At 38.0% G+C, this 20,295-nt stretch overlaps 1 protein-coding gene across 1 annotated transcript; it reads left to right on the forward strand.

Annotated features, from left to right (window-relative positions):
- The first annotated feature begins 6,552 nt into the window (after nucleotides 1-6,552).
- Nucleotides 6,553-19,708, forward strand: LOC115983919 (ATP-dependent DNA helicase RecQ-like). Its single transcript, XM_031106787.1, has 20 exons — nucleotides 6,553-6,729; nucleotides 6,933-7,045; nucleotides 7,340-7,415; nucleotides 7,514-7,656; nucleotides 8,410-8,496; nucleotides 8,974-9,057; nucleotides 9,730-9,937; nucleotides 10,768-10,853; nucleotides 11,015-11,246; nucleotides 11,474-11,597; nucleotides 11,846-11,982; nucleotides 13,153-13,261; nucleotides 14,297-14,339; nucleotides 14,527-14,698; nucleotides 16,628-16,698; nucleotides 16,830-16,923; nucleotides 18,089-18,319; nucleotides 18,410-18,619; nucleotides 18,841-19,242; nucleotides 19,358-19,708. The coding sequence occupies exons 1-20, from the start codon at nucleotides 6,712-6,714 to the stop codon at nucleotides 19,481-19,483; spliced, it is 2,766 nt and encodes a 921-aa protein (XP_030962647.1). The 5' UTR covers nucleotides 6,553-6,711; the 3' UTR covers nucleotides 19,484-19,708.
- The last annotated feature ends 587 nt before the right edge of the window (nucleotides 19,709-20,295 follow it).

The raw sequence follows: 20,295 nt of genomic DNA on the forward strand, positions 1-20,295 counted from the left end.
AAGGCCCAAGCCAAGGAGGGTTATGGCCCAAGCTCGACAAGATAGCCTATGGATACCGTCGGGGAGAACCCGAAGGCTTAAGCCAAGGAGGGCTATGGCCCAAGCTCGACAAGATAGCCTTTGGATACCGCCGAGGGCAGTTCAGTCCTCGGCAGACCCAAAGTCCCCCCTAAAAGAGGGGTAAAAACGGTATAGGACTGAAACTTGGAAGAAAGATCTAAAATATCCAGGGAAAGCTGCCCTTACTGCCATTCAATGCTCTGAACCTGACAGAGCCGCATTCTTTGGCTTTTACAACCACCCCCAACGACTTTGAGTATGGGCTGATGGGACAAGTATCAATCTTGGAAATGTTGACCCTATACGTGGACGAAGGACAATGAACGCAGGCAAATATAAAAGGAAAAATAAGTAACCTAAAGAGGAGGCTGGGAAAAATGGCCAAAAATCAGAGCCTCCCAGCCCACCTCCAGGAGAAAGACTCCATGGGTGAAGATAACCTAGACACGCACGAATACCACGAAAAACCCACCGCCTGGTGACTAAGGCCTAGCCTTCTAAACCCACGCTCTACAAATGATATTGTTTTGAGCCTTTTTACGTGTGAACCCCACACCGCTACGGTTCGTTACGAATCGTGTCCTTACAATTGGCGCCGTTTGTGGAAAAGGCTTGTGTGTTGGTATAGGAGGTGGGTCGATAGAGTTTCTTTGTTATTTCTAACCGTTGGTTATAGAGTTCTAGTATAAAGTTCTGCTAGGGGCTACGTTTCTTGACTAGGGGCTTGGCTGAGGAGCTAACTCCCTTAAAGCCAGGGTCCCCCGTAAAGAGCAAACTAGGCACTTGGTAGCGTTAATCGTATGGATAAACTCTAGGGGCTTGGCTGATGAGCTAACTCCCCTAAAGCCAAGATCCCACACGAAGAGAAAACTAGGTTTTTGACAGAACCAAGGCATTGCATGGTCCACGGACTCAAGCCTCTGGGGAAACCAACTACTTGGATGAGAAAAACTAGGTTTTGGACAGAACCAAGGCATTGCATGGTCCACGGATTCAAGCCTCTGGGGAAACCAACTACTTGGATGAGAAAAACTAGGTTTTGGACAGAACCAAGGCATTGCATAGTCCACGGACTCAAGCCTCTGGGGAAACCAACTACCTGGATGAGGAAAACTAGGTTTTGGACAGAACCAAGGCATTGCATAGTCCACGGACTCAAGCCTCTGGGGAAACCAACTACCTGGATGAGGAACTAGGTTTTGGACAGATCCAAGGCATTGCATAGTCCTCGGACTCAAGCCTATGGGAAAACCAACTACCTGGATGAGGAAAACTAGGTTTTGGACAGAACCAAGGCATTGCATAGTCCTCGAACTCAAGCCTATGGGAAACCAACTACCTGGATGTGGAAAACTAGGTTTTGGACAGAACAAGGCATTGCATAGTCCTCGGACTCAAGCCTATGGGAAAACCAACTACCTGGATGAGGAAAACTAGGTTTTGGACAGAACCATTGCATAGTCCTCGGACTCAAGCCTATGGGAAAACCAACTACCTGGATGAGGAAAACTAGGTTTTGGACAGAACCAAGGTATTGCATAGTCCTCGGACTCAAGCCTATGGGAAAACCAACTACCTGGATGTGGAAAACTAGGTTTTGGACAGAACCAAGGCATTGCATGGTCCTCGGACTTAAGCCTATGGGAAAACCAATTACCTGGATGTGGAAAACTAGGTTTTGGACAGAATCAAGGCCTTGCATGGTCCTCGGACCCAAGCCTATGGGGAAACCAACTATTTAAAAAAAAACTATGGCACATAAACCTCAAAATCCACCCGAAGAGAACTCCTCGTTAACAGTTGGGTTAATCCCTTAATTGCACGGATTCCCCGGTCTACCTTCGGATCCCTAGTACCAAAGGGGTTGATGCGATACGGTGCAATATATTACCCAAAAGCACAATCAAGGTCCCTCGCTACTCGGCAACCCTCTCGAATGAATTATTTAGAGTTTATCGCTCTCGGACAGTGGTCTAGCATGCATCGCGCAGCACTCGGCGGTTATCCCGGTTAGTTCCAAGAGTTTAATTTATTGAGGATTACCCTTCTTATACTTGATAATATTTGTGAGTTTAAACCAGTAGGAATCTGTTTTAAGGCATTTTTCTACCCGGAATATCATTAAGGGCAAGCTTACATTTAATATTCATGCACCAAATAGTTGTTGCAGAGAAGAAAAGTATGTATAAAGAAATAAACACATCTTTTATTAAGGCAAAGGAACAGTACAGTGTACAATGAAAAGCTGAAACAAGCTTACATTAAAGCTAACTACGTAAGTAAAGGAAAATACAAGAAAATGGAGATAAAGCCGAGGAGGTAGCACAGAGAAGAGGTTGGCTACTTCTTCGAGACCTTATTCCTCCTCAATGCTTTTGCACGCCCATAACTCAGGCAACAAAAGAACCCAACTTGAGCCTCACACCGCTAAAGGAAAGGTGCAGGGAGCCGGAAGTTGAGGAGCCTTCACCAAAAATTTGCCTGCAACAAGGCAGAGGTGCTGATGGCGGAGAATCTTTCTTCTGACACACCAAAATTCTGGCATGAACAGAACCTGCTTCGGATTTTGACTAAAAGGGGGGGAAACACCCTTTCCCCTTTGTCGAAACGGAATGTTCCCTTGAATTTACGCCTCCTTTGCCCATACCTCACTACTTTGAGTCTCAGGAGGACACGGCGCCTCCGTGGCGGACAAAGTTCCTTTTCCCCAACCCTAGCCTCAAACATGATATACTAAGGGAGGAAACTGAAGGATTTGCGCGCAGGTAAGGCAATTTTCTCTCCTATTTATTTAAAAAGATAAGGTGGTGGCATTTAATTCACACAGCGTCCCAAGGAACGCTACAGACAAAATGTCTCCGGCTCGATTTTCCACGCCATCTGCAACCATGAGATTAAAGGAGTCTCGTGAAGGCGCACCTCGAACACTGGGACGCCAAAAAGTACCGCGTGACCAAAGACTACGGAAATACCTCTTAATTTGTGGGCCCAGTAAACTCGCGGCCTAGGCCCGTTCTGCATAGGGGCCCAGGGACAGAACCAAGGCCTTGCATGGTCCTCGGACCCAAGCCTATGGGGAAACCAAGTACAAAAAGAAAAATTGCAAGTTTTGGACAGAACCAAGGCATTGCATGGTCCTCGGACCCAAGCCTATGGGGAAACCAAGTACAAAAAAGAAAAATTGCAAGTTTTGGACAGAACCAAGGCATTGCATGGTCCTCGGACTCAAGCCTATGGGGAAACCAAGTAAAAAAAAAAAAGAAAGAAAAATTACAAGTTTTATAACTGCTCGGATGGGAAGAGTCCCCGACTCAGATATTGTAAAATGTTAAGGCCAATAAAAGTGTTAGAATGATGATGGGGCATTCCACTATTCGGTAGCCTAAGGGGGCTGTTCATTTTTGCGGGTGATATGTCTTCGAATGATTACTTCCTACACCGCATAGAGCATCCAGTTCTAATCTCGGCATTATTTCGGGCAATTGCCGTTATTCATAGGTACGCATTGCTAGTTCAAGCAATTCTGTTAAAGTTGTGGTGACTTCTTTTTATTAGCAAGCATTTTGGCCTTAGTTGTCATCGATTCAAATGCTATATTATCGTGCTGAGCAGCGTTTGCAAATTTGTAAAAACATAGAGACAGAGCATGCGAAGTAAAATAACAACAATTTTTTATTAATATGAAAAAATTATTACAACGTACAAAGAAGGGCTCAAACAAGCCTATACAAAAGGTGAGCTGCCGAAGCAACACTAACATTCGCAGTACAGATAAGTAAACAGCCGGGTGTCTTTTAAACTCGTCTTCAAAGTCTCTCCAATTTCTGCCTCGGTATTGCTTATATCGAAAGAAGAACCTTCTTTGGAAAAAGATGAAGGAGAAGGAAGAAGAATTTGAAGGAGAAGGAAGAAGAAGATGGAGGAGATGAATGAAAAAGATGGAGGACATGAGTAAAGAAGGAGGAGAAGAAGAGAGAAGAGATGAAAAGAAAGAAAAATGAGCAAAAGAGGGAGAAAGAAAAGCACCAGGATGGAACTGGTGCTGGGAAGACTAAGAAAGGGAGGCAAAAGGAGGCGCCAGTGAACGAAGAGAGGAAGAAGCAGGGGCACTTAGTCCCTGCCTTGATCCTGACTCCCAACACACTAGAGCCATATTAGGTATGCTCATGAGAGCGCGGTTGGTACTGATGATGGGTGTTCTCGACTCAGTCACGCCGAAAGTTTGACGTGACGAGTCCCTGCTTCGGATTTTGGCTGAAAGGAAGGTAAGACGAATCTTAAGCCTCCGCCATCCTTGCCCTGACCGAGCCATTTCGAGATTTATTAGAACATGACGCTTTGAGGAGGGGTGTGGTTTCTTCATCATTTGTTATGGTGAATGTACTGTGATTTAGTGTATAACTACTGGGTTAAGTAAACGCTTAGGGAGGCAAAGGGTTTCAAATCTCAGAAAAATAAAAGGGTCTCTGCACGAAAGTGATAGCCTCCTACTTGTCTTCTTATAGGAAGGGCAAAACAGAAAGTATTGAATTCGTTCAGGTTTCTAAAAGAATCTGAAAACGAAGAGGTGTCCGTTCATTTTCTCCGCCTCGTCAGACGAACCGTCGAATGTAAATGAGTCTCGTAAAGGGAAGTCATTAAAAGCGTGTTTTGAATAATCAAACGACGAGAACGCGTCAGGAGTAAAATAAAAAAACGCCTCGTAGATCAGTATATTTCTTGGACAGACGGAAAACCGCCAGCATTAATGAAGGACCGAGTTAAAGGAGCCATCATAAAAGCTCGGCATTACCAAAACCCCCTTTCCAACCAAGAGGTTGGACAGCTGGGTTTTGAGGGGCTATTGTGGGGCCCAAACGATTTATGGGCCAGACCTATCTACCAGGTGAGAATCCAAAGACCCAAGCCAAGGAGGGCTATGGCCCAAGCTCGACAAGATAGCCTATGGATACCGCCGGGGAGAACCCGAAGGCCTAAGCCAAGGAGGGCTATGGCCCAAGCTCGACAAGATAGCCTTTGGATACCGCCGATGGCAGTTCAGTCCTCGGCAGATCCAAAGTCCCCCCTGAAAGAGGGGTAAAAACGGTATAGGACTGAAACTTGGAAGAAAGATCTAAAATATCCAGGGAAAGCTGCCCTTACTGCCATTCAATACTCTGAACCTGACAGAGCCGCATTCTTTGGCTTTTACAACCACCCCCAACGACTTTGAGTATGGGCTGATGGGACAAGTATCAATCTTGGAAAGGTTGACCCTATACGTGGATGAAGGACAATGAACGCAGGCAAATATAAAAGGAAAAATAAGTAACCTAAAGAGGAGGCTGGGAAAAATGGCCAAAAACCAGAGCCTCCCAGCCCACCTCCAGGAGAAAGACTCCATGGGTGAAGATAACCTAGACACGCACGAATACCACGAAAAACCCACCGCCTGGTGACTAAGGCCTAGTCTTCTAAACCCACGCTCTACAAATGATATTGTTTTGGGCCTTTTTACGTGCGAACCCCACACCGCTACGGTTCGTTACGAATCGTGTCCTTACACCTATCATTTCACAACTCATGGGCAAAACTATAATTTTAACCATTAGATTCAAAATTATTCACAAAAACAAATATTAAAATATTAACTATCAAAACAATATGTCATAAGCTTCAATCAGACCATAAGACCACTAGATTGGAAGTTATATCTAAATTAAGTTTGAATGAATGTGATGCATTTGTGATTGATTCAGTGGGTTATAGTTAGGTTAACTGGTAAAGTTTTTTATAGTTGTATAAGAAATTTGGAGTTCAATCCCCGCCTATATAAAAAACTGATTAATGTCTTATTCTGATGATAGGAGCGGACTTCATAGGTTGAAACTTTTTAAAAAAAAATTTGTGATTGATTCGTTGTGGAATTGATTTGAATGTGTGTCATAATCATATTGGATTAAATTTAAAATAATGTCAAGGATGCATGCATTAAATTAAGAGAAAGTGTTATGTCCACAATATTTTCACAACAAATTAAATGTGGTTTATAATTTGAACCTACCACTGATTTTACTTGTTTGCCCCAACAATAACAACTAATAACAATTTACCACTTAAAACTCCTGATGATATCATCAGACCAAGACACTAATTGGTTTTTGGTGTAGGCGGGGATTGAACATCAGATCTCTTTATTCAACTGTCAGAGATTTTACCAGTTGAGCTAACTAAAACCCACAAAATTTGTTATAAAAATGTTGTGGACATAACATTTATCTTACATTAAACCAACATGTTGATATGTGTGATAATTTACCCTAAAAAAGATAATCAAGCAATATTTAACAATATTTCACGATTTTAAAATGTACTAAAAAATTAATTCGAATTACAGCTCACAATTGATAGGAAAAACATTCCACTATATCAGAATTGCAAAATAATGATTTCGTGGAGCATGGTCCTGCCGAGGGGGAAAAAAGGGTTTCCAATAAAAGAAAAGGCGGGAAAGGCAGTACTTAATATTATTTGCGAGTATTATTTTAATCAGACTTAAGTAATTACACAACCAAAGGACATTCGCCACTGCTCTTCGTCTTTTCAGATATTTCCTTTCCTTCGCCTGAAATCCTCTTCTGACTCTTGTCGGAAAAAGCAGAAGCATAGAAAATGGAGTCGATTCTCAAGGTAACATTCTTCTTTGTTAATACTTTACAATTTTGCTATTTTTCCATAGCATTGCAAGTTACATTTAGAGATTAGACTTCAAAATCATCATCATGCGATGGCCTTAGAAGAAGTTTATTCGTTTGCTGTATTAAAAACTTTGAAACGGCATTAATCGGTCAGCGATGAATGTGTTGGTCATGTAACTTTTGTGTTCACTGCAGAAATATTTTGGGTATTCTACTTTCCGAGACTATCAGAAGACGGTTATTGAGAAGATTCTAGAGAAAAAGGACTGCTTGGTGGTCATGGCCACTGGCAGCGGCAAGTCCCTCTGGTAAGCCACCCAGCCAGCCAGTCTCGTCTCTCATTTTCTGCTTTGTTAAATTTTCTTCTTTGATTTATTTTTCTCTGGCAAAAATATGTTTTTTGTGTTTAAATCCGGTATTTAAAAATTTTCAATAGTTTATGAGCATAAAAAGAACTTTTTAATGTTCAGGGATGAAAAAACAAACTTCGTGCAAACTTTAGGGATGAAAATAATATGTTTGCATTAATTTCTTGGTCTTTGTTAAAGATTTATTTATTTAGAGAGTTAATAAGTTACTGAACTAGTTTGTTAATATAACAGCTATCAGGTACCTCCTTTGGTTGTGGGAAGGACCGGCATAGTGGTCAGCCCTCTCATATCTTTAATGCAAGATCAGGTAATTCATCAATTGGTTTACTAGAGATTATCATTTCCACGAGTCTCAATGCCGCCACATTATCATTAGCACTTGTTTGAAATGTTATTCTTGAACAGGTAATGACTTTGAAACAACGGGGCATTAGAGCAGAGTACCTTGGAAGTGCTCAAACCGATACCAGTGTCCAAAACAAAGCTGAGAATGGTCAATTTGATATTTTGTACATGACTCCAGAGAAGGCGTGCTTGATTCCTGCCAGGTACTATTTGCTTAGCATGAATCAATTGATAGTAGATTACTTTGACAATCAGTTTTTGCTTCTCAAGAGCAAGAAAATTACCAGAGAAATCCTAACTTAACAGTGTTTAAGTATACTATATGATTTTCTCAAGAATGTGATTCGTCCTTGGGGTTCAAGTGATAGCCTAGTGGTAATGGCATTCTTTGTGGTGTTCCATGTTTCTGGTTTGAACTCCATCACCACTCCTCCCCCACTATCTACTATTTAAAGAAAAAAGAAAAAGAAAAAAGAATGTGATTAGGCCTTGAAGGATCCGAGTGGGAGAATGTTCTTCATTTTTTAATTGTTTGTGACCTCTCTTATGGAAAGGAACATTAGTACATAGATGGTTTATTGTGCTGAAGATTTTATGGTAGTGGCTTGGAGTTTGAAATTTGCTTGAGTATTTTTTTATCCTTTAACCCAGTTCTTCGTCTCTTCTGTTTTCTTTTATAGTTAATTTTTTTTTTATCTGTTGTAATTTTTAGCATATGGCTTGTCATTATGTTATCTGTGATTGCCAGCTTATGCACAATTGTGTAATTCTGAGGCTTCTTCTCTGACAGTATAAAGGTTAATCAAGGTGGTGTGAGATAATTTATCACAGAAATTTGTAATCTGTCGATGTAGTTCTAGTTCTTTACAAAAGGATATAGATTTACCTTGTCACTAGTTTATTCTATTTATTATCTTAATACAAGGTGAAATCTGAATTTTATTTTATTTTTGCAGCTTCTGGTCAAATTTACTTAAGATTGGAATTTCTTTGTTTGCTGTTGATGAAGCACATTGCATATCAGAGTGGGGCCATGATTTCAGGTCATTGATGATTTATTGTTGTTTTACTTCTTCTGAACTTGGTTCTTATAGTCCTAGTTTCTGGAATTGGTAAGCATCTGGCCAGTAAGACTTGTTCTAATGCAACCAGAATACATAAAGCTAAACAAGGGGGCATGGGAGGTGTTTGCACATGCTCATGCTTGTGCTTTAAGATAGTAATGGCTCATTTGTCCCTTGCTTATTGTGCTAATTTTTCCCTTTTCTTTATGAATGGCACATTGAGGGAGGGGTACTAGTGGTAAATTAAGATAAGTTGAGGGTTCATTTTACTGATGCTGTAGTGCTGGTGTGTTCAGTGATTTTCATTGAAAATACAAGGGGGTAAATTGTATTTTAACTTTGCCAAGCATCTTATTTCTTCTGTCCTTTTTATCATTTTTATTATCTCTCTTTCTTCTAAATTCTTTTTTCTTCTTTATCACCATTTCTTAGGAATTTTCCTTTGTGTCTTAACAGGGTGGAATACAAGCAATTAGACAAGCTACGTGATATTCTCTTAGATGTTCCATTTGTTGGACTAACTGCAACTGCTACTGAAAAGTAAGTATCTTATTATTCATTTGTAAGCTTATATTTTCATTTACATGATCACAATTATCCCTTTTCCATTTTTCCTTTTTGGTGGATTTGGTATTCCTAGAATTTATGCACCAGCTATTGCTTACATGTTCTATCACCATATCCAGTTTATAGTCAAATTCCCTTTTCGCTTCTTTTAGACTTAAAATGTGATACAGTAGCTTAATTCATCATCATAGTCAAGTAACCTTGCTTTAGCCTCGAGGCAGCAGCAGCAACAGATTAATGCAGCAGTAGCAGTCAGGTTGATGCAGCTGCAGCTTGGGGTTTTAATCAGCATCGGCTAGTTGCTTAATCATGTAGTAGCATATGATTGTGACAAAATAGTAATGCATATATTAAGCTAAATACCTCAAATGGATTAATCTTGGAAACTGCTCTTTTGGGACAGCCCAAAAAGTAAAGTATCCCATCTTTATGGGCTGGGGGAGTAATTATTATGGTTCTGTCTAATTACTTGGCCTTAGTTTTATAATCTTTGGGTTTTCCCTCTATATGTTTATTTCATGAGCCGCTGCTTCTAGTCCTTTTATACCATCAGTGGTTCTTTAGTTTGCTTTAACTTTTACTACTTACGAGTGTAGAAGGCTTTTAAATTTTCCATTTAAGATTTAACGTTTTGCGTTGTTATAGGGTTCGGATTGATGTGATGAGTTCCCTGAAGATGAAAGATCCCTATGTTGCAGTTGGTTCATTTGATCGTACAAATCTTTTCTACGGTGTCAAGTCCTTTAATCGAGGTCAACTATTTATTGACGAGCTTGTGCGAGAAATTTCAAAGTTTGTAACTGGTGTTGATTCAACTATTATCTACTGCACAACAATTAAAGATGTTGAGCAGGTATTATTATTTTATTTTACCTACATTTGTTATAGTTTAATTGTGTAGAATGGGAAAGATGATCTCAAAAACAGATCTTAGCTTCCTTACCATTTGAATCCCCACTATCTATTATTCTGTCTTTCCAAATGAGCTTTAGAGTAAAGTAACAGTTCTCTTTTGCTGTCATAAAAGTAAAATAAATTTGGTTATGGTTTAAGGATCTTTGAAGACTAAGTCAAGATTTATGATGCCAACCTTTGTGTTGGGGGGATGTGACTGGATCATATCTATGTTAAGCGGGCACAACAAACTTTGTGAAGTACTTTTATTTGAAACACATTACACAAGTATTTGTGTGGCTTGGTTTTTGTGTTGAACATGTACCCAACAAGGCAAGTACAATGCAGGGAGAATATCAATTCATTGTTGTATACATTTTTAGTATCTTCCTGTTCTATATGATCTTATAAAATGAGTTTATTTCTGATATAAGCATGCTGTGATATGTACACTTCTATTTGCACTTTAGTGTAAAATACAAACATGAACAGACTTCAACAAGTTAGCCATGTTTTGTTGTCCTGATATCATATGTAAGGGAACTTGAGTCCCTGACACCTATGCTTGTATGGCGTACCCATACCTGATGTGTGCATACTTGTGCTAATGTAGTATAAGGCTTGCACCATCCTGTTTCTTTCTTTATCTCACTTGGAACATGATTCGTCTTTCTAGTTGGGGTCTTCAGTCTTAGTAGATTTGATCAGACTTTTATTTTGTTAATTAATGTATTTGGTAGTGCTTTTGGCTGATGTCCTCTATTGTTTTCATGATCTTATTTTCCGTAGATATTCAAGTCACTTCAGGAGGCTGGAATTAAGGTTGGAATCTATCATGGTCAAATGGATAACAAAGCTCGCCAGGAGTCCCACAGGTTCTAAGCTCTTTTTCCTGTATATGTGGTATGGCACTTTTAGTTGTTTTGTGTGATCATTATAGTTGTTCAGTGTAACACCCTCTCCTCTTTGCTTGCATTATCATGACTTGATATTATACATTTTACCCCTAACTGAGCCTTTTTATTCTTTTTGTCAGATTATTTATACGAGATGAATTGCATGTCATGGTTGCCACTATAGCTTTTGGCATGGGTATTGATAAGCCAAACATAAGACAGGTGATACACTATGGTTGCCCAAAGAGTCTAGAATCCTATTATCAGGAAAGTGGGAGATGTGGTAGAGATGGGATAGCTTCTGTCTGCTGGCTTTATTATACAAGAAGTGACTTTGCAAAGGCTGATTTCTACTGTGGAGAAGCCCAAACGGTACATAAATTTGCATCTGTTTTAGAATTAGCGAAGCCATTATTTTTGGATATATTTTTTCGTTAATACCCAACGTTATTTTGCTATATAGTGGATATATTTCTGGTTATTTTCACCTCTTTTTTTTTTCTTCTTTTCTTTTGATTTATGAGCTAGCATGTTCTGGACAAAAGCCTAGGTCCTTTCTTTCTTTGTTCAATGAGTACTTTTCTACTGCCATTCACCAGGAAAATCAAAGAAGAGCTGTTATGGAGTCATTGATGGCTGCACAACGTTATTGTTTGGCAACAACTTGCAGAAGACAGTTACTGCTTGGCCACTTTGGAGAAAAATCTTCAGCTGCTGGATGTGGTTTGGCTTTAACTTGAATATACTATTTTGAATGATATTCAGTCTATCTTAAAGATATATGCTTCTTGTAGTAGTTTAAAGTTTTCTTCATTATTTCCATTTGATTGGGGTGTGGGGGGGGGGGGGGTAATAATTATCTTTGCAATATTTTGTATATGTGTAGCATTTGTCAAACTATTAGATTGTTAGTAACTCTCACAGCTTAAGACTTTATCAATCATTATAGTTGATTTCTATTGTGTTTCTAGGGAATTGTGATAACTGCCTTACCTCAAAGAAGGAGCGTGATTTGTCTAGAGAAGCATTTCTTCTAATGGCTTGCATCATATCATGTGGGGGTAAATGGGGCCTGAATATGCCTGTAGACATTCTTCGCGGTTCTCGAGTAAGTTCTTATGAATTGAGGATTATGTTTTAGCTTTCTTAATCTTCACTATCTCCGTGTAGACTTTGTTCATGAGCAAAATCTTAAATTCTGTGCTTGTCATGGACACTGAAATAAATTATTAGTTCTATTTGTCGCTTTGCTTGTGTGCAAATGGCTTTAAGGTCTTTGATTTTGTCAAACTTCTTTGAGCTTCTATTTTTGTGTTATACTTGTCAAGCAATGATCCTAAGTAAATGCTTTAAAGTGCATTCCTATAGGCTATAGAGCTCTAGATTGTTAAAAATACATAATTCCTTGCCCACCAATTTGTCTGGATGATGCAAAGAGGAACTACCCCAAATCTCACCATTCTTACGACAGCTGAATTTCCCTTTCCAACTTGCACACACATATTTCACAGTTTAAGGCATCACCCAAACTAACATCCTTGTCTATTTATTCTTTTATCCTCTAGAAAATTTTTATTACATATGCCACAAAAAAAGGGGAAAAAAAAATCAAATGCTGGCATCAGCTCCACAATCTGTAAAAAGATAAGGTATCTTATCAGTGATTCAATGTACACACAGTCTTGCTAACATTTTGGGGGGTGGGGGGCGGGGGGTGTTAAGGAAGCAAAGGAGATTAAAATTACACGTGCAGTGATAATATCAGAAAACTTGTAATATAATTGGTGAGGCATAGAATTTTGAAAATAACATGTACTGAGAATCTGAGATTCACAGCATTGGATCGATTAACTGATTAAGGGAATATGCAAGCAGAACTTTTAATAATTTTCCAGTTTCCCCTTTAAAAGCTTGTTTGGGATCTAGATTTTTAAGTCTTCTACCAGACCTGTCAAAATTCTTTAATAGGATTCTAAAATACTAAACCTATTTCTTCCAAAGTCCAGTTTCCTAGTCACAATTTCAAACAATTAGTTGTCTGTCTTTATGCTTCCAGAGCAGCCCCTGTTCCTTTTATAAGTTTAGCTACAGTTTGTATCTTGACGTTGTGCAAGTAATGTTGCATCACTGCAATGGAAGGTTTTTGGAGTTGCGGGTTCCTCTGTAAAAAATATAATATTGTAGATTCTTATTTAAGTTTTCTTTCATTTTCAGTTTGCTTCTCAATTGGTCCATAATTGTCATTACTGAATTTTTACCTCTCTATTGTGGTTTACAGTCAAAAAAAATTCTTAATGCTGAGTTCGACAAGCTTCCACTTCATGGACTTGGGAAAGAGTACTCATCAAATTGGTGGAAAGCACTAGCTCACCAATTAATTTCTAATGGTATTTAAAAGGAAACATTTTTTAATTGATTATGGGATATCTATGTTGAGATTCTTGAATTATGCATGTAACCTATCTGTGTATCCCAAAACCTGTTATTTATTGTCGTAACTGATACAAAGCTCCTGCTTCTATGGGTTTGGGAGAGGTGCTTGGTAGGGATCTTTACCTGCAATTTTGTGGAAACTAATGCTTGATCAAAACCTGTTATTTATAGTCAATTCAACTAAGTCTTGTTCTCAATTTAACTTGGGGTCACCTTTATGGATCTTCATTAGCTAGTCAAGGTCGGCCACATATATTATTTAGAACCTTTATTTTTTGGGAGTTAATTTTCAAAGTTATTGACCATGGAAGAAAGAAGAAAAGAAAATGATGGGACAGGATGAATAAAATATCCTCTCTTGCACAAACCTTTCTTTCTGTCCACTTCACACTTTTCAACAGAACCCTTTTCTTCCCTCCTGCCATCTCCATTTAATCAAATGAGGAAAATACTGTATCTTCATTCCCAACCCCCTCCCAGAAAAAAAGGAGAAGTTATGGTTGTTTTGATTGATATGTATGGAATCTAGCACAACTGATAAAAGTCTAAGGTGGGTGCATTGGTCAGCATTTTCCTCATTTTCTCCTACAATGAGGTAATAATACCATCCTTAATGGAGACATTGGTGCAGTTACCAAGATTGTCTTGACTTGGAAATGCTGCAACCTGGCAAGTTCTGTACATATTGCTGGTCAGAATAGATTATACATCTGTACTCAATGTTAATGAAGGATATGTAACAATCTTGAAGAATAATTTCACAAAGGAAAAGGGTTTTAGAAAAAAAAACCTAATTTTAGACTAAAATGGTTTGTGTCATATTAAATATTGATTCTTGGTGGCACACTTTGGGAGTTTTGTTCATTTTTTGCCTTAAATTAGTTCTGCCTATCATGTTTCTTACGTAGATAAAAACTAAGCTAATTTCTCTCTTGGATAGTGATATAGAAACTGAGCAGTTTATGACTAAAAGTTGCAACTCTTTACAGGTTACCTGATGGAGACTGTAGCTGATGTATATGTAACTGTAAGGTAGTTTGCTTTAATTTATTCAGTTAAGAGTGCAAATTACAAGATTAAGTCTCTAACGCTTCCCTCTATATGTCCTTTATAACATTTTTTTGTCATTTTATAACTAAAAGTGAAAAAAGTTACATTTTTCTTTTTAATAAATGGAACATACAAGGAGAATGATAAAACCTATTCCTTTATGCATCAGTGTCAGTTCAAAAGGAAAGCAGTTTCTTAGTTCTGCTAGACCTGATTATCAACCACCCCTATTTTTGCCGGTGACTAGTGAAATGGAAGATGATGGGGAAAATAAAAGTGCATCACGCGAAGTTGAAGACTTCAAAAGTTTTGCTACTTTGAAACGTGAGGGATTTTCAGAGGTTGGTAATTAAGTGTTGTACTGTTGTCCATTCAACCCATTTTCATCATTGTTTTCATCTTCAAGTGATCTATCACAGTATTGTTGAATCAGCCACCAATAAGTAGTGGGGGAAAAATAGTGTTCATCTCAGCCCAATGAGGAGCATTTGGAATGCAATGACCTGATTTGACACTATAATATCTAGCCTGATTGCCTTTTTTATGTTTCCTACTGTGTCAGGAAAGAGCTTCTTGGAAGTGGCTTCATGTGCCACACACGTGTGTGTGTGTGTGTGTGTGTGTTACGCATCCCCTTATATGTGAAAGAGCTTGTCAATTACTCAAGACCTCAAGTAGTTAACCTCCACATTGGTGGAGCCAGGATTTGATTTTAGGAGAGGCAAAGCTTGTAATCAGCACTCATGCATGCACGCACATATGGATAATAAAAAAGCCATTCACATGAATGCGAAGTAGTATTTGGGTGTCATCGAAATGAACATACTTGGCTAACTGTTCCCTATTGTGTAATGTGGTGTCTTTGGAGCTAAAGAAATAGCAGATGTTTCGAAATTAATGAGAGATCTTTGCCAGACTCGAAGTTATTCTTCTTTAGAACCTTGTTGGATTGGTTGTCAGCTTTGCGAAACCAATCTTTTTCTTCTATTCTTGATTTGCTTGTTTTATGTAATTTTTGTATTTGATTTGTTGACCTCTGTACACTTTCTGTGTACTAGGGTATCCCTTTTTTGATATCAATAGATCTTATTACTTATCAAAAAAAAAAAAGAGTATTTTCATGCCTGAAACCTTAAAATGAAAGCATTTTCATTACATTGTGTTTAGTTGTTAGAATTTTTTTTATGCATGAATAAGTGCTTTCACAAATTTTTTTGGAGTCAAAATCCAGTTACAATTCACATGACAGGATTTTTAATAGCTAGATAGATCTCCCAAGTACTTACCTGATTTTTGGTCACTTTGGTTACTATAGACTCGTAAAGGGATTTAATTGTAACAATCTTGAACATATATGGTGAACATAAAGATGATTGAAACTTTAGGGTTAAACTCGGGAGTTTATTATGTAATTATTCCACAACTTAATTGCTTATACACAATAATTGACAAAGAAGAACAAACTATTGCTTAAAGAGTTTGAGCTCCTTTTATCACTTTTTGCTATATACAGTTTTTTTTTTCTGTCCTTTTTTTCCTCTTTGATTAAAAGTACTGGTTCTTTATTTTCCTTGCCCCTGTTTCCCTTCTATGTGTTTCAAGACATTGATAAAGTAGGAAAGGTTTATTTATTTTTTAATGAAGTGTGATATGTTGAAGAGATAATAGTCCATTAGTTATGGTACAATATGTTAAAATAATTGCGAAATGATTAAATTCACCATTTCCTATCAACTAAAACTCTGGATAAAGTGGTAGTTTATCATGGTATCAAAGGATCCAGAGTATATCAACAATATTTACATATTAGGAAATCCAACAATGAAAAAGGGAAACTCACATTTATATTCCAAGGTCCTTGCTAAGTGTAAGTGGAAGTAAAGGCAGACTGCAGACTGAGGGAGGACGGCAGCACATGTTTCAAATTTATGCTTTTATGTATTGTAGTTCACTCAATCTTGGTTTTTCATTGGAATCAAAACATCTTTAAGTGTGTTTAAATTTTTTTCTTCTTCTTTGACCCTTGGGTTGCTTCCTTTTATAAGTTTGCCACTTTGCCTGTTAGAGATGGTGGACCTGTAAAGTATTTGGAGTTGTGCTGGAAAAGATAACAAATTGAAATTTGTTTTACTCTTCCTGGTTTGAAGCCCTTCACATTCATTTTTCACATTTATTGCCATTGATTGTTTTTGTCAATTCAATATATACGTTGTGAATGTGCTTATCATATATATATATACTTTGTGAATGTGTATATTTTTATCATTTAGGTTGAGGCACAACTGTACCAAATGCTTTTGGAAGAGAGACTGAAGCTTGCAAGAAGCATTGGAACTGCACCGTAGGTTTTTGTTGCTTAAGGCTATCAGTTCTTATAAATTTCTTTAATCTATGATTTTCAGAAATTATGTATAATATATTAACATGGAGGAATTTGAGTTGTCTGTCTGTCTGTCATGTACCTCCTTGCAGATATGCTATATGTGGTGATGAAACAATCAAAATAATTGCACTGACAAGGCCATCTACCAAAGCCAGGCTTGCAAACATTGATGGTGTTAACCAAGTATGTCTTAACAAAATGAACAATAACATACGTTCCTGTATTTTGGCTTCTTTACTTTCAGTAAATGATGAAGGTTATGACAATTGCCAGATCTCCATATGTATAACCTTCCTTTGGCAGGACCAGCACCAAGTAACAGCTTTCAGGGTTATTTATAATGTTCTCAGTGGTTAAGATTCTAGTTTTTGTCTTCGTTGGGGACAAACTTTATTGTAGTAATTACTTAGTGATATAAATTCTCCTGGAGTTGATATATTAATGATTACTCACTCTACTTAATGTTAACATATGTAAATCCAGTATTAGACTGCTGTTACTTAATGTGTGATAAAATTTTCTGGAGTTGATATATTAATGATCACTCACTATACATGATGTTAACATCTGTAAATCAAGAATTAGACTACTGTTGACACTCCCAATGCAGACTGAACAAATCCTGCCTGTAGTTTTAATGTCGTTCTACCCTTAACCAAGAGGATAGTATCCAATCCCCTACTAATATTTTCCTTGGTGCCTGATTGTCAAGTGCATGCCTAGTATCTAATCCTCTACTAGTTTTTTTCTTGATGCCTCATTGTCAAGTCCTTAATCCTCTAGTGGCTACTGGCATATATACACATCAGAAGTTAGTTATATTGCTATGCCAATGTAAAATACGAGGTCATGCAACGGTTAGGGCACAAGATAATCATGTGCCCATAATTTTGTTATCCCTCATATTGCGTAATTTATGTATTTATTTATGTTCTTGGAGTTCTTTGTTAAGTTCATTTGTTAATTAATGAGGAGGAACATGGGGTTTCTATGCATGGTATAATTCAAGATTGAAACAGAAGCATTCTTGGCAAGAATTTTCAACTTTATGAAAGTTTGTCTGTCTCTTCACATGCCTAAAAAGATAAATAACTATAAAGGGGAGTGCAAAAAAAAAAAAGAATTCTGAGGAAGACAATTTGATCTGTACTACCTGTTGATGATGCTCCTTGAAAGTATCCTTGTATATGTTTCCCCAATAATGTGACAGAATTGTCAAAAGTCTGAATTCAATTTATTGGCAATCACATCTTAGTTCATCCAGCAAGTTTGCATGCATTTGATGAATTCGATTAATCTTTTTCCGTTTTGGTGTAGAAGGCTAATCTGATCCTCAATAATGTTGCAGCACCTACTAGTGAAACATGGAGATCATTTACTTCAGATTATTAGGAATCTATCGCAAGGACTAAATCTTTCATTGGGTGGGGAAGCAAGCCTACAGACTTCTACAACAACCAAGACTACTGTTACAAATCAAGTGAATTCGTTAACCAACAAACAGGAGAAGCTTTCGCCGGCAAAATGTGAAGCTTGGAGAATGTGGCATGAAGACGGTTTCTCTATTCAGAAAATTGCTGTATGTTCTATTTGATATCTAATAGTATAAATATCTGACTTATATTTGTGTTTCAATCCTTTCTATGACTTCCTATTTTTTCAATCACAGAACTTCCCTACTAGACCGGCTCCTATCAAAGAACAAACTGTTTTAAATTATCTCCTAGATGCTGCCCGGGAAGGATTTCAATTTGATTGGACCAGATTCTGTGATGAAGTAGGACTAACACGTGAAATATTCTTAGCCATTCAGGGTGCCATTTTAAAGGTTGGCACCACAGAGAAGTTGAGGAGCATTAAAGATGAATTACCTGAAGCTGTGAGTTTAATCAATGTCCTTGAAATTTACCCCCCTTTTTATTTATTTATTTATTTTTATCTCTGAACTATTTTAAGGAATAACATGAATATATGTATACCATTTACTTGATCGGTCAAACTATACATCATGTGCGTAAATCGTAAGACCTATAAAATTTATCAGTGAATTCCTTGTCAGTTATTGGTTTTTAAATTGAACAAATTACCTTACTATTCCAGATAAGTTATGAACACATCAAGACTGTTCTGGCAATGCAAAACCTAGGGATCTCTCCAGAACTAATTCTGCCCAGCAACCACAATACATTAAATGCCGATCAACTTCCCAACAACGTGTCAGAGTATTCACTGATTTCCACCAGTACATGCCACATGGAAGGACCTTGTGAAGTTGAAACCTCAGTCAAGAATTCAATTGGTCGTTGTAGCTTTGGGAAAATTGAAGAAGCAGCTTCTGTTCCCTCCACTGGTGGTCAGGGGCCAAAGCTATCCCTAGTCCATGATGAGGATACACCCTTAACAAAACGCCAAAAAGTCAGTGAACTAGATAAAGGAAGTTTGATCCCATTGGAGGCAACAGAGCGTTCCATTGTAGAATGGCTTAAGAACTATGCTGAAGGGGTGAGTTGAAGTCTCTGCTATAGCTGATGGAAAGCTTTTTGTGCCCTCTTTTTTGCATTCTTTATCATGTTGCAAGACCAAAAAAAAGAAAAACACTGATATGGATGTATTGCAGGTTACTCTGTCTGAAATTCTGGAGCACTTCAATGGATTGAAAGAAGAATCTGTGCTTGATTTACTAAGTTGCCTTGAAGGTGACTTTTTGATATATAAGAAGAACAATATGTACAGGGTTATGTAACCAAAGAGATATTGAAGGTTACTGTGTCTGATTCTGGAGCACTTCAATGGATCGAAAGAAGAATCTGTGGTTGATTTCCTAAGTTCCCTTGAAGGTGACTTTTTGATATATAAGAACAATATGTACAGGGTTATGTAACCAAGAGACATCACAAACTCTGTAAGCATTGTTTATAACCTGGTATAGAGTTTCAATGACTAATGAGTTTGTGATATTCCAGGATAATTTTGTCATGGATAATAACTGGAATTTTCTATTGTTTAAAATTTTAATTGCAAAGAAAGATTGGAGGGATTGGGAGAGGGGTTGGGAAAACAATTGATTACTTCAGGTAGGCCCTAATATACTTAAGTTGGCGCATCACACATGTCCAACTTACTTAAGACCATTATAAATAAGGAAAATTATTAGGTACTCTTGGAGTACCATAAATGTGTACTCTTTCCTCTCATATGAATGATGGATCTCACCATGAATTTAATTAGTGAGACCCACTATTCATGTGAGAGGAAGGAGTACGCATTTATGGTACTCTGGGAGTATACAATAATTTCCCTATAAATTAATAGGTTGTATTTAGTCAAGAAAGCACGGACGCGGCTAGGAGGGTGCCGCACTCGAGTTCGACGTGGCTCAATGCGAGACGCGGTTGCTCGCGCGTCGGTGCTGCGGCTGAGTTTTTTTTTTTTTGGGATTCGTGTCGACTTGGCTCGATTCGTGCCGAATCGGGCTGATTCAGCCATATTGGATTGTATTGGCCGGCGATCGTTACAGCCGAAATCTGCTTTGAAACTCGCCGGAACAGTCGAAAT

The sequence above is a fragment of the Quercus lobata genome, chromosome 1, assembly GCF_001633185.2.
Source record: "Quercus lobata isolate SW786 chromosome 1, ValleyOak3.0 Primary Assembly, whole genome shotgun sequence".
NCBI lineage: Eukaryota > Viridiplantae > Streptophyta > Magnoliopsida > Fagales > Fagaceae > Quercus > Quercus lobata.

What these genes read in the sequence shown, in the direction of transcription:
- LOC115983919 (XM_031106787.1), top strand. An exon ending in GCGTGCTTGATTCCTGCCAG is followed by an intron (nt 7,657 to 8,409) that starts GTACTATTTGCT and finishes TTATTTTTGCAG; the next exon opens with CTTCTGGTCAAATTTACTTA. An exon ending in ACTGCAACTGCTACTGAAAA is followed by an intron (nt 9,058 to 9,729) that starts GTAAGTATCTTA and finishes GCGTTGTTATAG; the next exon opens with GGTTCGGATTGATGTGATGA.